Source organism: Bos mutus, chromosome 23 (assembly GCF_027580195.1).
Source record: "Bos mutus isolate GX-2022 chromosome 23, NWIPB_WYAK_1.1, whole genome shotgun sequence".
NCBI classification, from domain to species: Eukaryota; Metazoa; Chordata; class Mammalia; order Artiodactyla; family Bovidae; genus Bos; species Bos mutus.
The window spans coordinates 33389484-33410757 of record NC_091639.1 but is presented as its reverse complement, the minus strand read 5'-3'; the positions used below and the strand labels follow the sequence as shown (position 1 = coordinate 33410757).

The following is a 21274-nucleotide window of genomic DNA, read 5'->3' as shown; positions in this document are numbered from 1 at the left end:
GATCCACTGCTTGTTTATGTTTTGTAGCATTTGTTCTGTTTGTGTCTGGATGTCTCTGGTTCTCTCTCCAAACACAGACATACACACACACACTTTCCTCTGAACTATTTGAAAGTAAGTTGCAAAATGGCATGAGCCTTGACCACTAAATTCTTTAGCAAGTATCTCCCAAAAACAAAGACTGTCTTCAACACAACCTCAGTATCACTATCATGCCCAGGAAATTTAACATTTGTATAATAACATTATATCAGATTTCTTCCTGTTGAGCCAGTAAGGCCCTTTATGACAATGCCTCACTCTGGAAAGCACTGAGCACTTACTGTCACGTCTCTTTAGGCTATAGCAGCCTGGGTCGGTTGTTTCAAGGGTGGCCCTCAGAGCACTGACTGATTGTTTCCTCATGATTAGATCCTGGCCAAGCGGCTGGCATACAATGTTTGTTTGTCCCTTTATGGGTGATCACTTGGTTCCCGTGGCCCCGCTGGCCAGGTTTCTCCTCGAGGTATTCAAAAGTATCTTACACCAGTACAGGAGGACATAATCTCTGGGACGGTGTTTGGGACTACGTGACCCTCTTGTTTCTCAGCCTTTCGCCATTGACTTCACTGATAGATACTACAATTAGTGATTGCAAAATGATTTTCTAATTATTCTATCTACTGTTAGTGATTGAGATTTTTCCAAAAAAGAGAGCTTTTCTTCTCACATTGTGTATATATGTGAGCTGCTGCTGCTGCTAAGTCACTTTAGTTGAGTCCGACTCTGTGCGACCCCATAGACGGCAGCCCACCAGTCTCCCCCATCCCTGGGATTCTCTAGGCAAGAACACTGGAATGGGTTGCCATCTCCTTTTCCAATGCACGAAAGTGAAAATAGAAAGTGAAGTCATTCAGTTGTGTCTGACTCCTAGCGACCCCATGGACCGCAGCCTACCAGGCTCCTCCGTCCATGGGATTGTCCAGGCAAGAGTGCTGGAGTGGGGTGCCATTGCCTTCTCCAGTATATATGTGTATGTGTGCATATAACACTATGAAATCATAGTTGTTTTTTTTCTTTTTAATCTATTTAATTGGCTATGCCAGGTCTTAGTTGCAGCATGTGGGACCTAGTTCCCTGACCAGGGGTTGAACCCAGGCCCCCCTACATTGGCAGTGTGGAGTCTTAGCCACCGGACCACCAGGGAAGTCCTGACATCATAGTTTGTTTTTTCATTCACTTTAAAACTACTTATTTTGGGGGATTTTATTGTATTTATTTCCTTATTTACTTTGTTTGGCTGCATCAGGTCTTCATCGCGGCACGCAGAATCTTTATTGCATCATGTGGGATCTATCGTTGCCATGCACCGATTCAGTTGTGGCGTACAGGGTCAGTAGTTGTGCCCGTGGGCTTAGTTGCTTCACGGCATATGGGATCTTAGGTTGCCAACCAGCGATTGAACCCATGTCCCCTGCATTGCAAGGTGGATTCTTAACCACTGGGCCACCAGGGGAGTCCCTATGAGGAACTTCAAACATGAACAAAAGTAGACAAGGTAGTATATTGAACCCTCATGCTCAATCAGCTTCAGGGCTTACCCACTTGTGGTTGCTTCTGTGTTATCCATACCTGACTCAGGCTTCCCTGCCCAGTGTTATTCCGAAGCTATCGAGACACAGAAGTTCATCTCTAATTTTTTAGTGTATTTCTCTAAAATACCGTGTATTTTCTTTCATAGTTAATGTTGCAATCTATTGCTTTCCTTATTCTTTTAATGCTTAAATTGTCCCGTCTGGTCAGTGGAGGCGAGGGCTGCTTAAGGTGCCTTCTGTGCTTTTGTCAGCCCCCCACCTCCCTTTGAGCACTCTGTGGGACAAGATGTTATAGGCGTGTCTTATGATTTCCTTGCCTCACACCTAGAATCAGTCATTTCTCTAAGGAGCCCTGTGAATTTAAATCTCTTCATGCAAAGAGTCATTTACAGGACTTAGGCTTTCTCATGAATGCTGCTGCTACTAAGTCGCTTCAGTCGTGTCCAACTCTGTGCGACCCCATAGATGGCAGCCCACCAGGCTCCCCCGTCCCTGGGATTCTCATGAATGGATTAATATTTTACAAATCACTGATTAAAGCAGTTTTCAAGAGTTTAGCCTATCAAACAAAAGTAAACAAAGTAAGTCCAACTCTCTTTAGATCCAGGCAAGATTACTGGAGGGGATTGCCATTTCCTTCTCCAGGGGATCTTCCTAACCCAGGGATTGAACCCAGGTCTCCCACATTGCAGGCAGACCCTTTAACCTCTGAGCCACCAGGGAAGCCCCTACTAACTAAGTAACTAACTAAAATTCCCTGAGAGCTTTGTGTGAGAGATTTCTGGAGTGGTCACCACTGAAGTCTCCAGCCATCCTTGCCCCTCCCTAATTCCTTCTGCATCCAGCTCAGCCTGCCTACCTTACCATGGAACCACTGAATGCTCAGACACTCAGACTTCATAATCTAGATGTTCTTGCTTTTTTCTTTTCCTTCTATACTTTTAATAGGTTACTAAATCCTACAAATTCTTCTTTGAATGTCTCACATCCATTCTTCCCAATAACAATGAAAGTAATAATATTATTAACAACTGGTACATACCTTGGGGCCACAGGTAGCATTATTGTTCCCATTTTGCAGTCAAGGACTTGGAGGTTCAGAGCATGGGCGAATTGCTGTAAAGGCAGACTTCACCTGCTAGCTGTCTTACCACACTGCCTCCCATTGCTCTGCTTTCTGCATCCGTACTTGGGGCTAGACTTTAAGAGGGACAGCAGTATAATGGGTAAAACAAGAGTTGGAGTAGCAATCAGAGCTCACTTGCAGGTCATCTTCTGCCAGTGACTGGTTTTGTGATCTAAGTTCATATCTTAAATTCTGAGCCCTTGTTTTCCTTGAAAATGAGGAAACCCTAGCCAAGCCATAGAATCATCTGGGGAGCTTTGTAAAAATATAGCTACCCCCATAAATTCTGACTTAAATGATCTGGATTAAAGGCTCTAGACATTAGCATTTTTCAAAAGCTCCCCAAGTGATTCTAAAGTGCAAACAGGAAGAAGGGCCAATGAGTAGATGGTTCCCAAGGCCCATTCGTATTGTCATTAGGTGGCTGTCACCATTGTCTGAGTGATTAATCTGCCTTCAGCCTCTTCCAAAAGTCTGGTTTCCATCACATTCATCTTCCCAAAACATTTGTTCAGTGACCTAAACCACAGCATCTGGGAGCTTCTCATTGCACAGGAGAAAAGTACAAACCCCCAGCCCAGCCCTTAAGCTGAACTCAAGCTGAACTCTTCAGGTTGCCAGGCACGACCCCTCATGGTTCCCCAGACAGGCCAGACTCACCGTGAGCCCCAAGCCTCTGCTGATGGGTATCTATTGAATGTCCTTTCCTGTCTGGCCTGACGGCTTTCCCTCCATCAGGGCATCCAGACTTCTAAAAGAGTGAAGCCTTTCTCACCCCATCCACTGATCCTTCTCTGCACTGTTTGTTTATACTGCCCACCAGTATAATCACTCGCTGTACTGTCTCCTTCGTTGATTCATTTGTTCAGCAGTGTGTCAGCCCCTGCGCGGCCAGCCCTGGGCCATGTCCCAGGGCTACGATGGGCTGTTGCAGGGCAGAAGGCAGCAGACAAGCTGGCCAGTATTCTCAGTGCTCCAGTGAGAGCAGCCCGGAGCTCCAGGCTCCAGAAAGGAGCCTCTCACCCAGATGGGGCAGGTTTCCATGAAATAGTGGTTTCTGACTGAGCCCTCCTAAGGGAGAAGGAAGTTATCCAGCAAGAGAGGGTCTAAGTCAAGAATGTTCCGGCAGTAGGATCAGCAAGTGCAAGGCCTTGGGGAGGGAAGAGAATGTGGTTCTGTGGGGAAGGAGAACAGGTTCAAGTGAGGCATGAAGATTTCGGTGGGAAAGGTAAGCGGACACTAAATCCTACAGGACCCTGATGCAGTGTCACAGAGCCATCATGGGGTCATAGCCTCAGCGTGACAGAGTGAAAACCGACTCCGCCTGGGCGGCAGTAGAAAGGGCAAGAAGTGAAATGGATTTGAGGCAGGTTAGACAGGATTTCTGATTGATTGGCTGGAGTGGCGGAATAAGGGTGACACAGATTCCTGACTTTTTTAACCAAAAAGTTGGCTTAAAGCTCAACATGCAGAAAACTAAGACCATGGCATCCGGTCCCATCACTTCATGGCAAATAGAGGGGGAAACCATGGAAACAGTGAGAGACTTTATTTTGGGGGGCTCCAAAATCACTGCAGATGGTGACTGCAGCCATGAAATTAAAAGACGCTTACTCCTTGGAAGAAAAGCTATGTGACCAACCTAAACAACATATTAAAAGGCAGAAACATTACTTTGCCAACAAAGGTCCGTTTAGTCAAAGCTCTGGTTTTTCCAGTAGTCAAGTATGGATGTGAGAGTTGGACTGTAAAGAAAGCTGAGGGCCGAAGAATTGATGCTTTTGAACTGTGGTGTTGGAGAAGACTCTTGAGAGTCCCTTGGACTGCAAGGAGATCCAACCAGACCGTTCTAAAGGAGATCAGTCCTGAATATTCATTGAAAGGACTGATGCTGAAGCTGAAACTCCAATACTTTACCCACCTGATGTGAAGAACGGACTCATTTGAAAAGACCCTGATGCTGGGAAAAACTGAAGGTGAGAGAAGGGAACAACAGAGGATGAGATGGTTGGATGGCATCCCTGACTTGATGGACATGAGTTTGAGAAAGCTCTGGGAGATGGACAGGGAAGCCTGGTGTGCTGCAGTCCATGGGGTCACAAAGAGTTGGACATGACTGAGCAACTGAACTGAACTGAACCGAGATTCCTGACTGTGACACCCAGGTTCACTGAAATAGAGAACAGGGGAAGACATCGTGGTTTGAAGGGAAGTTCTGAGTTTAGTTTAGGATATTTGTCAAGGATGAGGTGCTTGTGTGACAACGGAGTTGTATGGGAGACGGCTCCATATGCTGAAGCAGAGGGTGAAATGCCAGCTGAAGTAGGACTGACTTGCATGTGTATCACGATGGAAGCGGCCAGAGTGGAGGAAAGGCTTCAGGAAGAGTGTGTCAGTAGAGAAGGAAGAGTGACCAGAAGAGAACCCTAACACACTTCAACACTTTGGGGGTGGACACAGAAAGACAAAGAGATTCAGAATATTCTAAAAAAACCAAAAGGTCTTGGCGGTTTGGAAGCTAAGAAAGGAAAATGAGGCAGGCAGGGATAGCTGGGGTCCATAGAGTTGAGTGTCACTGAGGGGCTGGTGGAAGTCAGGATGGGAATGTTTCTGACATATTTAGCAACAGGGAGGCAGTTTTTGACCTTGGTAACATTTGTTTCCATGGAGTGATATGTGCAGAAGCCAGATTATAGATGAGGGGAGATGAGGAGTGTGGTGATGAGCATGGACAGCTTCCAGAAAAATGACAGTAACTGACCCTGCAGTAGCTCCACGGATGTGTGGAGTCCAGTGGGTGATTTTTATAAGATACAGGAAAGCCTGGACCTTTTTTCCAAAGCTCTTGGGAAGGAGAAGGACGTGAATTCCAGGGCATCGGTGGGATTCTTTGTAGAAAAAAAGGGGAGATGCTTCTTCCACTGTGACAGGGAAGGGAGAAGGGATGACTGGGGATCAGGTGAGGTCATACTTTGATGGTAGAAGGTGGAATGAATTCTCACCTGGCTTACAGGTTTGAAGACAATGAAATAGCCTTCAGTGGAAAATGAGCAGGGAGCTAGCCAGAGAAAGAAAGGGTTACTGGTCAGGCCTGAGGGCCTGAGATCGGCTGTTGTAACTGTGGTGCACTGATGGGCTGGGTTTGGGCCCGCCTGGGTGTTCTTTGGCTGGTAAATGTTCAGAAGGCAAGGCCTGTAGTGGTATCCTTCAGCCCCCCTCTTTGATTACCGTTGTATGGTGTATACAGTGAACGCCCAAATGTCTTAGTCAGGGTACTTTGGGTTGCAACTATCAGAAACTCACTCTAACTTGTTTAGCAAAAAAGAACATCTCATGGAGTGCAGCTTCTTTATAAGGTTCAGAACCAGGCTCTCTGCTGTTCCTTTGGCCTCTCCAAGATGGCATGTGCCTGCCTCTCTCCTTCACGGTCCCCTCTCCTTCTTCTGGCCCCAAGTGGCCAGCCCAGGCCAACGTCACAATATTTGCCAACCATTTAACAGAGACTGGAAAAAGAGAAAAAAGAAAAACAGAGACTGGCAAATGCAGTGGTTTCCCCACCTTCAGAATACATCAGAATCCACTGGAAAGCTTTGTTTAATAAAGGATTCCTAAACGCCACATTGGATTTCTGAATCCATCTTTGTGGATGGAACCCCAAAACTTTGTCTTTCAGAAGCTCCCCAAGGTGATCTTGGTACAATTAGGCTACAAACCTGCCCTTGAGAATGACTGCTCTTAGGTACCCACCCGCTCCCCCCATTCTCAACTCCAAGAGCATCTGATTGGCCCACCTGTGGTTCAGTCAGCCTTGACCAGAGGAGCCAGTCACGGGTGACCTGAGGGAGCAGCCGCATGGGGCCTCTGCTGCTCTGTACAGAGCCTTTGTTCAAATTAGGAAAAAGTGCGCCCTGAGCCGAAATAAAGAAAGGTACCCCTAGGAGGGAGAAGCTGCTCACTGGCAGGGTTGGCACTTTCCACGGGAAGAAGAGGTGCCCCTGCCCTGGATTCTGGCTCTCTACATCCTCTAGCCCTGTGTGTGTCCACCACGCTGGCTCCACCCATTCCCAGAGGAGGGCGTGGGCTGGGAAGATTCCCAGTGGCCTCCCTCATTCAGCAGATGCCTGATGCTTATAATCTTGCTAGTTTGCTGTGGGCTTCTTACAAAGGGTACCACAGAGCTGGGTAGGGATAGATTCTGTATTCTGATTCATTGGGGGATTTCTCTGTATTCACATGGTATCAAGATAATGCAGGATCTAAAGAGTTAAAATCATACACTGATGTGAGCAGAGTTCTTGGAGCCAAGTTTGCAAGAAAATAGCCTTCAGTAGCTTCTCTATTATAAAGAAAATATATTTCAAGAGAAAGTTTTCTCCTTAGAGCTCAGGGAAAAAAGACCAGAATGATAAATTTTATTTCTGGAAAAGACTGTCAGTTGCGGGCAACCTAAACTGGGAGGGAAGTGGCAGAAAGTTGTTGGCTGCTAGGGAGAGCTTTGGACTAGGAGGAAGTAGGGACCCCTGTAACTTACACTGCCGTGGAATTCACTCACTTGTTTTCATCTGACAGCGGTTCACCCTGTACTCGCTGTGGTGTCAGGCCCTCTTCCGGTGCTGGGGATTCAGTAGTGAACCAGACAAAAGTCCTGCCCGGAAAATCAGAGGACTGGAAGTGACCAGTGACATCTGGAAACGGAGCGGGCCTGTCGGGCAGCAGAGCTTTCCAAACATACAGACCTGGTGAATGGAGGTGTAAGCCACATTCCCAGGGGATTGCCATTCTCCCATCAGCCTGGCCCACCCAACCTCCATGGTACCCAGCATGCACCAGCTGGGGAGATCATTCCAGTCCCCAGCGGAGGGACACAGTCAGGGGCACGGGCAGCAGCTGGAGGATGAAAATGCGCTGATGCCAGTGTTGAGCCCCAACTCAGGTGGGCAAGAGGCCTGTAAAACACTCATACCAGAACCTGCTCAAACGAGAGGCATCCTGCAGAGAGCAGCCTTGCTTTCAGACACAGCGGCAATTTATTCCCTTTGCTGTTATTGTCATTCCATCGCTAAGTCGTGTCCCACTCTTTGCGACCTCATGGACTGCAACACACCAGGCCTCCCTGTTCGTCACTATCTCCCAGAGTTTGTCCAAGTTCATGTCCATTGGGTCAGTGATGCCATCCAACCACCTCATTCTCTGTCACCCTCTTCTCCTTTTGTCTTCATTCTTTCCCAGCATCAGGGTCTTTTCCAGTGAGTTGGCTGTTCGCATCACGTGGCCAAGATATTGGAGCTTCAGCTTCAGCATCAGTCCTTCCAATGAGTATTCAGGACTGATTTCCTTTAGGATTGACTGGTTTGATCTCCTTGCTGTCCAAGGAATTCTCAAGAGTCTTCTCCAACATCACAGTTGGAAAGCAGCTTTGACATTAGATTAGATTGTTCAGGGTATTTTTTTTTCTTGTTACTCTTCTATATTATGAAAACACACATTTAGGAAAATAAAGAAAACATAAATGTACAGTTACCAAATAATTATAAACAAATACCTGTGCAAGTAACAACTCAAGAAATGGACTGTTCTCAGCACCCGCACAGACCACCTCCTCCTTCCGTGTGCCTCCCTAACCCCAGCCTGCTCCTGACTTTCATGATGATTTCTTCCTTGCTTTTCTTATGTACTTTTTAACTTTTTTTTTTGTTTTGGCTGTGCTGGACGTCTTGTGGGGTCTTAGTACCCAACCAGGGATCAAACCCAAGCCCTCGGCAGTGAAAGCTTGGAGTCCTAACCACTGAACTACTGGAGAGTTCCCTAGTTTTACTCCTTATGTATGCATGAATTTTATTTGTCTGTTTAATAGCTAAGAGTCATTCAGGGTCATGACTGATAAATAAGTTGGGAGATCAGGCTGGGTAGTGCCATTTACGTATTCAGTTTTTCAAAGTTGTATGCTCTTAAGCAATAAGGATGAAATTCTTCTGTTTTATGTGAACTAGGCCTATTGAAAGAAATTCCAAAGATGTGTCCTGGCAGCACTGCTGTGAGGACTTTGGTCATTTGAACGTATTCCTTCTGGTTCATCTACTCATCTGTTGATCTCGTTATTTCAGAGTCCCATCTAGAATATAGCCTTGCCCTGTTAGACCACATTTTTCCAACTTTTATCTGTTTTTTATCCAAAGTAGTACCTTCCTTTCTTTTTTTTTTTTTTTTGACCACACCTTGCAGCTTGTAGGAACTCAGTTCCCCAACCGGGGGTTGAACCTGGGCCACAGCAGTGAAAGTCCAGAGTCCTAACCACTGGGTCACGGTGGCCCTTAGTGCTTGTCTGCTGGAAATACTTGTGAGGAAAGCCGCAGGCCTCCCTGCAACATGGACATCCTCCTTGTGGCTTCTCTGCGGTAGGAGAGTGTGGGGTTCTGTGCCAGGGGAAACTCTGTGAAGACTGGGAGGTTCTCCCCTGTGGTGTTCTCACTAAGAACGTATGAATATTGCCTGTAGACTTAAGAGATGCAGGTCCAAGCTTCCCTGCTAACGGAAAGATGAGCAAGGTGACCATTTCCGTCTTTGTAATGATCTCCTCCAGTCTCTCTTGGATGATGTCAAATCCCTCTTCATTTTTGTATTAGAAAAAGGAGCCAAATAGATCATTGTTTAGCATAATTCGCTGTTTAGAACAGAAATATTAACATATCTAGTTAATTGCATTAGTTGGCTAGTGACCAGGCATTACCCAGTTCTGTGAGCGGCCGCGTGTGAATGGTTGGTGGGAAACTTCTCCTTAGGCCAAAGTCACAGGCCATCACCCATGGAGATGGTTACGCTAAGCATCTGCTGGTGTACAAAATTGAAGGAAAAACTGAAAACTTACTGCACTGTGAAATAGTAATGACATAAAGGATTAAAAATTGGGTGTGGTGTAGAAACCCACCCTATATTGTGCGTGCGTGTGTGCTCAGCCGCTTCAGTCATGTCCAGCTCTTTGCAAACTTATGGACTCTAGCCTGCCAGGCTCCTCTGTCCATGGGATTCTCCAGGCAAGAATACTGGAGTGGGTTGCCATGCCTTCCTCCAGGGGATTTTCCCATCCCAGGGATTGAACTTGTGTCTCCTGCATTGCAGGCAGATTCTCTACCACTGAGCCACCAAGGAAGCCCAGAAACTGTTTATCACTTTAAATGCATTATAGAGATAACAGATTTTTTTAGAGCTAGAACTTGTTAGCCCTTAAACATCACCAGTTCATCTTCCTTATTTATAGAAAAGCACATAACAGTTTAAACATCAGATTAATTTTTCTAGCGATATTTTTCCCGGACTAATATTCAGTTGAATTTCCCAGTTACCTGCCACCTAAGGCTGTCATTTCATGAACCAAAGACCTCCCAGACAGCAGAGGTGAGAGGTCCTTCAGATCATCTATACAGCAAACAGCGAGTGTTGACAATAGATTTGGAGTTGGCACTTAGGCCCTGACCGGGTGCTCAGCATTCCTGCAGACCCCGAATAGTCAAGGTCATAATCCTTGCAGGTGGGATAAAGCATTCCTGAAGCTAGAAACTGTTGTGGGGTAGAAACTGAGCTCCACGCTCAGCTCTGCATCTGAGTACCATGGACACAGGAGTTCCAGGAGCAAGAAAGCAGCTGGTGTCAATGCACTCTGCATCCCTGAATGGTGTCAAGAAGACTCAGCGTGCCTGGAGGCTTTAGAGGGTACTCTTTGCAGTTCTTCCAATGTGACAGGGAAAATTGTTTTGTAATCTAACCTGAAGGCGATGCAGGAGACTCATTAACTGGCTTGGTTGGCATTTTAAGTGATCTTTTAAAGCTTTTATCATGGATTTAATTTTTCCATCTTGGCCATGTTTTTCACAGGCTCAGAAAAAAAGCTTGAATCAGACTTCCCCCATTTCTGCTTCCAAGACCACAGATGGCCTGAGGCCAGCGCCCATGCCAGGCCTCTTGAGCACCGCACTGCCAGGTCAGGAGTCCCCCCGTGAGCTCTCCTCAGTCTGTGCCCGTCTTCCCAGGGGGCACTCTCTGCATGCCCGTCATCCTGCATCTCTTCCACTCCGCCTCACCTCTGCTCTGATCCTACCTGCCTTCTGTATCCCTTCCACCCAAGTTATATACCATGCTGCATCTGTGCCATCATTTTATATAAAAAATGAGAAATTAAAACACCTCGGTTAAATTATGTTCAAAAAGTGTGCTGCTTAGAAAGAGTGAAATCTAGTATTTTGAAAATAGTGACATGAAAATAGTATTATATGGCACATGTGACTTTGCGGCTGTCCTCATGTTGCTTTGTATAGGTGTATTTAGAATTCACCCCTCTGAGACAGAAAGTATCATGGGTCATGTCTCCCGTTGCTTCTAAAGCCTTGAACACCCACACTGCTCAGTAAGTACCAGAAAAGACGACACTGTGAACACTCAGAGCCAGTCCCATTTGGGCCTCCCTTTCCTTAAGTTGTGAGTATTTGGAGGTTCGGTGGTACTGACAGATCACACTGGCTCGAGGCCTATTCCGTAGACCTTAGATGATTTGAAACTGTAGCATTGACAGCTTTTATTTATTCCCATTTGTGCATGTGTTTATGTATTACATAAATAATCTTTCATAAACCTTACCTCTGCTTTTTGCACCTTGGTAGATAAATGTACTTCTGCTTTCCTTTCTCATAGCCAACATCCACGATAAATCTATTTCAGCAAGTTCAGTAATGTGTGTATATTGGACTCCAGGGGTTACCTGCCGGGCCTGATTTACTGTTTCTGTTGAACGTTGTCTCATGTGTTCATTCTAATAGGGCAGGATTCTGGAAGCAAAGTTATACCAGCGTCCTTAGGAACCACACAGCCCCAACAGGAAAAAGTCGTTGGATCACCTCCTGGCCAGCCAACGGTGCAGGTAGAAGACAGTTGCCTGGCTTCTTCTTAATGTTCAGTGTGATTGAAAGAAAACGTCACATCCCCTTCTGCACAGTCAGCCCCGATGCCCTGTGTGCCCACAGAGGTGCTCGCTGAAGACCTTCCCCAAGGGCCAGGTCTTGTAATGTCAGTGTTTCTAGGATGAATGCATCTCTTCCTTACATGCTTTCAGTGCTATGATTTCCTCAGGAATCAATAATATACCAGCAGTTGTCCACCTGGAACTATCACAACATTATTAATCAGCTATACTCCAAAACAGAAAGTTTAATTAAAAAGAAAAAATTAATCCTCAAGAGCAAAAGTAAATAGAATGTGTCCCAAAATATAGTAATACATTAATACATTTGTTTAAAGAAAGAATAATTTATAGCCTTTGAATTACATTTTAGTTGAAAAATTCCATTCTGATTTTTCTTGGAAAATGTATTCATGTGAAAATATTAAGTACTTGTTAAATAAAATAAAACAGTGCAAAAATTTATCTTTTAAAAATAAAAATGATTCTGAATACAAAAAATAATAATATACCAGCAGCCAACACATAATAGGCACTCAAAAAATGTAGTTTACTATTGAATGATAATGACCATTATCTTATCAAAAGTAGATCTGTTCCTCTTAGTTATACTAGAGATTTTTTCCCCCTGTTGTAGTGTATGAAGTAGTCAGACTCTATGGTCTTTTAACTCACCCACTGGTCTAAAAAGGAAGAAACAAATTTTTTTGTCTTCCATTTTCTAAGGCCTTAGTTTCTTTTCCATCAGTTTTACCACTTAATAGCCTAATGAAATTTGTGATCGTCTGGGCCTACCTGGATGCTCAGTGAAGGATCTGGCTCAGTTCTCAGGTTCTGACAGGAGGAGTATTTGTTCCTTACTGTGATCTGAGAAATACCCTGCTAGGTCACACACCTGGACTAGATGTAACAAGAGCTCAGATGTGTTTGGTTCCTTATTTACTACTGAGAAGATGAGTTAAGGACTACCTACTGAATTTTCAGCTGTTTATGAAGCTGGCACTTAAAATATTGTGTTTTCAAAAATATAATGAAGGGACTTCTCTGGTCATCAGTGGCTAAGACTCTGTGCTTCCAATGCAGGGGTCCCGGGATCGATCCCTGGTCAGGGAACTAGATTTCACATGCTGCAACTAAGAACTGGTGCAGCCAAATTAAAAAAGCAGTAATAAGCATTTAAGGGCTCCCCTGCTTGTCCAGAGGTTAAGATTCTGTTTCTACTGCAGAGGGGCATGAATTTGATCCCTAGTCAGGGAAGTTTCACGTGTCACAAGGTGGCCAAAGGAAAAAATTAAAATATGATGAAGCGTTTGTGGAGGGAGCTAGGAATTCAGGCTTTAAGGTACAAGTGAATCCCTTCAAGGAGCTGATAGCACAGCTTTCTGTAATCTTGACACAGCGCAGCTTTGCTGCATGGGTCTGTGGGACTTCCTCGTTTCGCTTTCCAACATGGCAAGTTCTACATCCTTAGAGTGTGCTCTTGATAGAGAGCTGAAAAGGCTGCAGCCACAGTGACCTTTATGTGGAACTGTGTTCTGCTATGTTTTCTACAGAAGGGACTAAGAAGAGGTGTGTTTTGTCCTCAGGTGGATGGTCATCCGGGAGGACAGAAGAGGCCTGCTGCCAAACAGCTGACTAAAGGAGCTTTGTGAGTCCCCTTCGGAAATTAACCATTTTGAATGTTTTTCTAGGTTCCTAACCTTCAACAAATAGACAACAGCCGTCAGGTCATGATGCTATATGTTTTTTAAAGTATACTTCGGAAGCCTTTGCCTATAGTTTGTTAGCACCCGTATGTATATCAAATGTAGTTTGAGCCTACTGCTTACCCTTTTGTTCTTAAGAATAGTTCTTTGTCTTCTGAGCAACCACGTGCCCTTTGACTGGCCTCAGGATCTCTGAGAAGCATGCTTTGATAAATCCCTATGTTTAGAACAGAAATGTTAACCAGAAGCTTAGCTGGCCAGTGGTGAGGCATTGCCAGGGTCTGTGTGAGCACCCGCACTTGAATGGTTGGTGGGAACATGGTGCTTTAGAGGCCAGGGTCAAAGTTTGAGACTAAACTCAGGGTCAGACTAAACTAAACCCACTATGATGTACAGAGTATAAAACTATACTATAGATGATAACATCCCTGGGTGTCTCATTGTCTTTGCATGCGAATAACCATTGTGATTAGATTTCTTGACGTGACTCAACACAGCCATCGGCAATTTCTCTCTCTCAGCATTCTCCAGCAGTTACAGAGGGACCAAGCCCACGCAGTGACACCTGACAAAAATCAGTTCCGGTCACTCAGTGACGCGGTGCAGAGGCTGCTGTCCTACCATGTGTGCCAGGGCTCCATGCCCACAGAGGAGGACCTGAGGAAAGGTGAGCAAGCTGGAGCCCCAGAGCGCCTCCTGGGGACACGGCCCACAGGAGAACCTGAGCTCGTTGCCCCCAGATGGTCACTGGATTACTCTTTTTCACCGCAGACCTGCCATCTTCCCAATTTACTTGGTTTCCCAGGCCATGTTGAGAATTGTGACTTATTTTTCTCAGCATTCTGGGAAGGGATACCCAAATGTCTGGACATCTTATGGGCAAGTTTGAGGGCAGTGAATGCAGAACATTGTCTGGACTCTGGCTGCAGGTGGGACGGCCCTGGTCTAGGTGCTCTGCACAGTGATTCAGGCACAGTCCTTGGCGTGTAGGCTGAGTACACACATACCCTGAGCTGTCAGCGTCACCATTTTGAATTAGATACTGTAGCCCTCCAAAAGCTTTGTGGTTCCAAAGGCAGTCTAAGGCACCGCTCCACATCCAGAAACTGGCGAAACGTTTTGGAGGTAACATCCTCTTATCCCGCCTCGAGCTTAGCCCATTCCGATGCCTGGCCCTTCTGTCTCTCTCAGCCACGCTGCCCAGTTCTACTCTCCTTCCCACCATGTTCCCAGCCTGGACCCCGTTAGGCGCCCTCCACTGCTTGAATCAGCCCCTCAGCTGCCCCCAGCCTTGTCCTTCTGGCCAGGGTCTCTAATGGGAGCACAGCCATCAGCCCACTGTGAGCTTCCCTGGGAAAGCCAGGGTGCTCTTCATCCTCATCCAGCATGAAATAGGGATGTGGAGGCTCTGAGAAGAGTGAAGTGGAAACTGAGACGTTTGGAGACAAAGGACAGAGCTACAGGACCATGACCTGCGAGATGCCGTGGACTAGTTGGTGTGGTTGCGGGAACCTGGTCTGCCCGGCCCAGACAGTAGGACCTCATTGTCTCAGTGGTTTCAGATTTTCATGCTCTGGAAGGAAGTGGAGGCTTCGGTCACCTGAACTAGTAGATGATTCTCTGTTCATTGATATTTGCTGCTGTTCTGTGTTTCGTGCTTTTCTTTTATAGATGATCTTAAAGGAGTTATGTTTTTGGTTTCCTAATCAGAGTTAAAATAAGCTCGTATTAAAATGAGTTTCTGAGAGCACATGCCAGTGAACAGTAAGGGAAAGCCGTGCAGAAGCATCACGTCTAACCAGGGAAGAGCTAAACTGAGAGAGAAAGTGGAGGAGTGAAGGGCCTAGTGGTTGGTGTGCACTCTCTTACTATTTTTTTCTCTCTCCCTCTTTTTAAAGTTGACAGTGAATTTGAAACAGTTGCCACTCAGCTCCTGAAAAGGACCCAAGCTATGCTTAACAAGTACAGATGCCTGCTCTTGGAGGATGCCATGGTAAAGTTCCACTGAGCCCAGTTTGTTTCTTAAACTCCACAGGTCACAGCTACTAGTTCAGAGAGAAAAACTTCAAGGAATTACATTTTCCCACCATAGTTTAAAAGGAGCAGATACTTAAAATTGTAGAAAAAGTTACCTTTACCTGTACCTACTACTAACAGCAGCTGTGGGTTGGCCAAAAAGTTTGTTCGGGTTTTCTGTATATTTTCCGTACAAACTTTTTGGCCAACCCAAATACAAGTGCTGTGCTTTCCGTGACTGATCACTCTCAGTGTGTGCCAAGTGAGGATTTGGGGCTTGCTCACGTAATTTGCCCAACGCCATACAGCCAGTAAGTTTGTTCTGTAATTAGCAGAGCTGGGATACAGACCAGGACCCCCTGACCCCCGCCCCCCGTACTCAGTGCTGTCCACTGCTTCTCATCAACGGGAAGAGGCAGGAGAGGACCGGTGACAGTTCTGCTGAAGGTTGTTCAGAATAATATCTGAAAAGATGAGGTGACAGATGTTAAAATTAGTTTTGTTTTCAGTTGAGAGGTCACTAACGTCATAAAAATCATGCTTCATTTTAAAATGTACAACCTGATGGATTTTAATATGTTCACAGACTATGCCGCCATCAGCACTCCCTAACTCCAGAACATTTTCAGCCCTCCAAATAGAAACTAAAATTGATTTTAAAGCACAGCAAATTAGAGAAAGGAGTCAGATTATCTCCGAAAATGATGGAAGACCAAATCTATGAGATTTTAGAAGCAGCTCTAAAATCATACGGACTAATAAACTGGTCTCTTACAAGTGGCTATTTTTTCGGTTGCGCCAGGTCTTTGTTGCTGTGTATGGGCTCCTGTCTCATTGCGGCAGGCGGGGGCTGCTCCCTCGTGGTGCACAGGCTTCTCATTGCAGTGGCTTCTCGGGCTTGTGGGCTTTGGTAGTTTCGCTTCCCGGCCTCTGGAGCACAGGCTTAGTAGGTAACGGCGTGTGGGCTTAGTTCCCCGAGGCATATGGGAATCTTCCCAGACCACGGATGGAACCCATGTTCCCTGCATTGGCAGGTGGATTCTTATCCACTGTACCACCAGGGGAGTCTATAACTGGCTTTTAATTTGAAGTCAGCTTTGAGAATTTACCTTGGAAGAGTAAGTGAACTGTATTATATATGTATACAGTATAGTGGAAATATGTATGTATGTTTGTGTTTACTTTATGTGTGTGTGTGTACATATATATGTATATATATATATATATAAACAGGCATCAGTTCAGTTCAGTTACTCAGTCATGTCTGACTCTTTGTGACCCCATGAATCGCAGCACACTAGGCCTCCCTGTCCATCACCAACTCCCGGAGTTCACTCAAACTCACGTCCATCGAGTCAGTGATGCCATCCAGCCATCTCATCGTCTGTCCCCTTCTCCTCCTGCCCCCAATCCCTCCCAGCATCAGAGTCTTTTCCAATGAGTTAACTCTTCGCATGAGGTGGCCAAAGTACTGGAATTTCAGCTTTAGCATCATTCCTTCCAAAGAACACCCAGGACTCATCTCCTTTAGAATGGACTGGTTGGATCTCCTTGCAGTCCAAGGGACTCTCAAGAGTCTTCTCCAACACCACAGTTCAAAAGCATCAATTCGTCAGCACTCAGCTTTGTTCACAGTCCAACTCTCACATCCATACCTGACTACTGGAAAAACCATAGCCTTGACTAGACGGACCTTTGTTAGCAAAGTAATGTCTCTGCTTTTGAATATGCTATCTAGATTGGTCATAACTTTCCTTCTAAGGAGTAAGCATCTTTTAATTTCATGGCTGCAATCACCATCTGCAGTGATTTTGGAGCCCCCAAAAATAAAGTCTGACACTATTTCCACTGTTTCCCCATGAAGTGATGGGACTAGATGCCATGATCTTAGTTTTCTGCATGTTGAGCTTTAAGCCAACTTTTTCACTCTCCTCTTTCACTTTCATCAAGAGGCTTTTTAGTTCTTCTTCACTTTCTGCCATAAGGGTGGTGTCATCTGCGTATCTGAGGTTATTGATATTTCTCCTAGCAATCTTGATTGCAGCTTGTGCTTCTTCCAGCCCAGTGTTTCTCATGATGTACTCTCCATATAAGTTAAATAAGCAGGGTGACAATATACTTCTTTGATGTACTCCTTTTCCTATTTGGAACAAGTCTGTTGTTCCATAAACAGGCATACCTCAGAGCTTTTGAGGGTTTATTTCCCCAGACCACCTCAATAAAGTGAATATCACAGTAAAGTGACTCACATGAACTTTTTGGTTTCCCGATGCATATAAAAGTTATGTTTACACTATAGTCTGTTAAGTATGCAATAGCATTGTGTCCAGAACAAAAATGTGTATGTCTTAATTTAAAAATACTTAATTGCTTAAAAATGCTAACCATCATCTGAGCCTTCAGTGAGTTGTAATCTTTTTGCTGGCAGAGGGTTTGAAATATTGGGAGAATTACCCAAACATGACACAGAGACATGAAATAAGCAAATGTTATTCAACGTTTGCTGGGAAAACGGTGCCAATAGACTTTCCCAATGCAGGGGTGCCACAAACCTTCAATTTGTTTTAAAAAAAAAAATGCAGTATCTACAAAGCACAATGAAATGAGATATGAGATATGCCTGTAACGTATATATATTTATTTTAAATTGTGCCACTAAAGTCAAACGGTTGTTCTTACTTTGACAATCATTTCTACAATAAAACTGAGATATCAAGAAGACTGTCATTCATGAGAAAAGGATCATTTGGACAGATTTGGACAAATGAACTAATTATTTGGACAAATTATGTCTGCCATGAATTATTTTATGTTAAATAAATAAAACATAAATTATTTTATGTAAACTAAGAATGAATAAGATTTGATTCTGTACAGCAAGAAATAATTCTAAGGAAAGCCTTAATACAAAACACAATCATAGGGAATTCCCTGGCGGTCCAGTGGTTAGGACTCTGCGCTTGCAGTACCATGGCCCAGGTCCAATCCCTGATCAGGGGACTAAGATCCCACAAGCTGTGCTGCAAGGCCAAAATATGATTATAGCATAGCAAAATATAAAGTAAAAGAGTGTCTGAACAAAAAGATTTCCAACATATTATTAAGCAGAGGAGGAAATAAGCAGAGAACAGTGCATATAGTTGCTTGTCATTTGTGTGCAAAAAATAGAGAATGAATAATGTAAATGTGTGTGTGTGCATAAAATATCTCTGGAAGAGTTTGTTAAACTGCTTGGCAGAGGGTACCTCCAGAGAGGGCCCTAGGTGGGTGGGCAAGGCATTGCACAGGGCAGGTGAAGAAGGAAGGCTTACTTTCTACATCCCCTTTTAGTACCTTTTGAAGTTTGTACCAATGTTGTAAATAACCTTTTCCCAAAAAATACAATTTTAAAAAATATGTCAATGATAAACACATTTTCTTCTCTGATTGCTTCCTCTGTCCCCCAAATGCAGCAAGATGTTCGCAGTTGTTAAAAGGCATCTGAAATGACTAGACTCTCTCATTTTTAGCGGATCAACCCCTCCGCTGAGATGGTGATGATTGACAGAATGTTCAACCAGGAGGAAAGAGCTTCTCTGTCCCGGGACAAGCGTCTGGCGCTCGTAGACCCCGGTAAGAACTGTCAGAGTGAAAGCCAAGGAGAGCTCCTGCCAGGGTTCCGGGGCCATGGCTTTGGGGAGACCATCTGAACTGACCTTGCGGGATAAGACCTGAAGGTAGATCCTGGATTCCAGGGAGAAAAAATCCGGAGTTGAGAGCACGATATGAATCCTCTGAGAAGGTCTGTGTTCTGCAAAATCCAAACCAGAATTTGACATTCGGTTAACTGAATCTTCTTCTCTCCTGTAAACTCACACTTCTCAATCTTTCTCTACTTTTTGAGAACTAAGTAAGTCAGAAGCCTTCCCAGAAGCAACTAAACCTCAGCCAATTATTGAGTTGTCTTACTATGTGCCAGACCTTGCTGGGGGGAGTCAGTGAAGCATGGTCCCTGCCCATAAGCTAATGGATGGTAATGCTCCTTGTGGGTGCCCTTTGAATACCCCATCAGTTTCCTGCCATTTGCATCATGCTGGAGTAACCCACATTCCGCCTTTTAGAAATGGATTCTCAGGACTGCCCTGGTGGTCCAGTGGTTAAGAATCTGCCTGCCAATGGAGGCGGCGTGGGTCCCATCCCTGATTGGGAAACTAAAATTCTGCATGCCACATGGTATGGCCGAAAAATAGGGAAAAAAAAAGAAAAAAAGTATTCTCCATACTATTTTCTAGCCTCTGAAATTTTTAAATCCAATAACATTATAACAATTTGTGGAGTATGGATTTTCACCCATGGTTTCACCATCCTATAAATGTTTTTATTCCCACAAGTTTTCTTCCACTCCTGGTTCCCACTTGCATATATCATTTACAGGTTGCTTTTATAGGACACCCTCCAACTGTGCTTCTGCACATTCCTGGATGTGAACCACTGATTTAGAGGGTGGGATGGGGGCAGTTTGCACCTGACCCACTGAGGGGCTGCTGTCTAGTCCTCACTGCCTCCTCCTTTCATTAACATTCTTTTCGTTCCCAATTGCAGAGGGTTTTCAGGCTGATTTCTGTTGTTCCTTCAAACTCGATAAAGCTGCCCATGAGATGCAGTTCAGCCGGAGTGACCAGCATGGTGGTAAAACAACAAGTTCTGTGCATCTGACGGCCAAGGCCCAGAGCAGAGACCGAGCCAAAGCAGGCCTGGCAGAACCAATGAATCATGACCAATTTCATCTAGTGCCTAATCACATCGTGGTCTCTGCAGAAGGAAACATTTCTAAAAAAACCGACTGCCTCGGCAGAGCACTGAAATTTGACAAAGTGGGCTCCGCTCAGTACCGGAGTACGTCTGAAGAGAAAACCAGCCGGAGAGACTCTGCAAAAGGCAGCGAGTGCTCCCCCGGCCCTGAAGGCCACCGGAAAAACTCGTCCAGACCAGATCACGGTCCTGACAGCAAACTCTCAAGCCTCCTAGTAGATTCGCAGCTGGAGATGACCTGTAATAGCTCCTTCCAGGACAAGACGCTGCGGAATTCTCCAAAGAATGAAGTTTTACACACAGACATCATGAAAGGGTCAGGCGAGCCCCAGCCCGATCTCCAGCTTACTAAGAGTTTAGAAACGACATTTAAGAACATTTTGGAACTCAAAAAGGCTGGGCGGCAGTCCCAGAGTGACCCCACGGTTAGCGGCTCTGTCGAGTTAGATTTCCCCAACTTTTCTCCAATGGCTTCGCAGGAAAACTGCCTGGAAAAGTTCATCCCGGACCACAGTGAAGGCGTCGTAGAAACTGACTCTATTTTAGAAGCAGCTGTAAATAGTATCCTAGAGTGTTAATAGCGCAGTCCTCCCCGCACCCGCCCCAAGACCCCGCCCTGGACAAGTTACATTCTTTCCTGGCAAAAGCAATGGAAACGGTCTCCTGTCTCCAGCCTGCTTGATCTTTCATCACAGGTTATTCTTTCTAATTTCAATCCCATTCTTTGTTTAAGAGCAATACTCATCGTGGTTACAGGGAGATCCTTTAGTAAAGCTGATCCTTATTAGAAAGCAGTCTGATAGGCCCTATACATTTCAAGTGTTTTAAAAGTGCTTATCGTCATTTTTGTTGTTGTTTATTTTTTTTCCCAAACACTGTAATTCAATGAGATCACAGTACACTTGGCCCTAGGTAAAATTCTGACAATCATAAGTCATTTGAAAAGAACAGACTTTATTAAAGAAAATCAAACAGGACTGTTAGAAGATACTTTTTAAAGAATATCCCCACTGTATCTCCAAATTTGGGCTTTGAGGGGGGTGGGTCTTGGGGTTGTCATGGGCCAGGAGACCACATGGCTCTCCCCTCGGCCATCTGTGAGCAGTTAGTCCTG

General features: G+C 45.0%; 1 protein-coding gene across 2 annotated transcripts in view; it reads left to right on the top strand.

Annotated features, from left to right (window-relative positions):
• Window positions 1–20788, top strand: part of BICRAL (BICRA like chromatin remodeling complex associated protein) — a 102635-nt gene extending 81847 nt beyond the window's left edge. For both annotated transcript variants that reach the window (XM_070361047.1, XM_005900131.2), the window contains 7 exons: window positions 10570–10675; window positions 11508–11608; window positions 13234–13295; window positions 13875–14020; window positions 15252–15346; window positions 18879–18981; window positions 19951–20788. In XM_070361047.1, coding sequence (XP_070217148.1) covers window positions 10570–10675; window positions 11508–11608; window positions 13234–13295; window positions 13875–14020; window positions 15252–15346; window positions 18879–18981; window positions 19951–20738 — 1401 coding nt within the window. In that variant the 3' untranslated portion in view covers window positions 20739–20788. The remainder of the gene's footprint in view (window positions 1–10569; window positions 10676–11507; window positions 11609–13233; window positions 13296–13874; window positions 14021–15251; window positions 15347–18878; window positions 18982–19950) is intronic.
• Window positions 20789–21274: the final 486 nt, after the last annotated feature.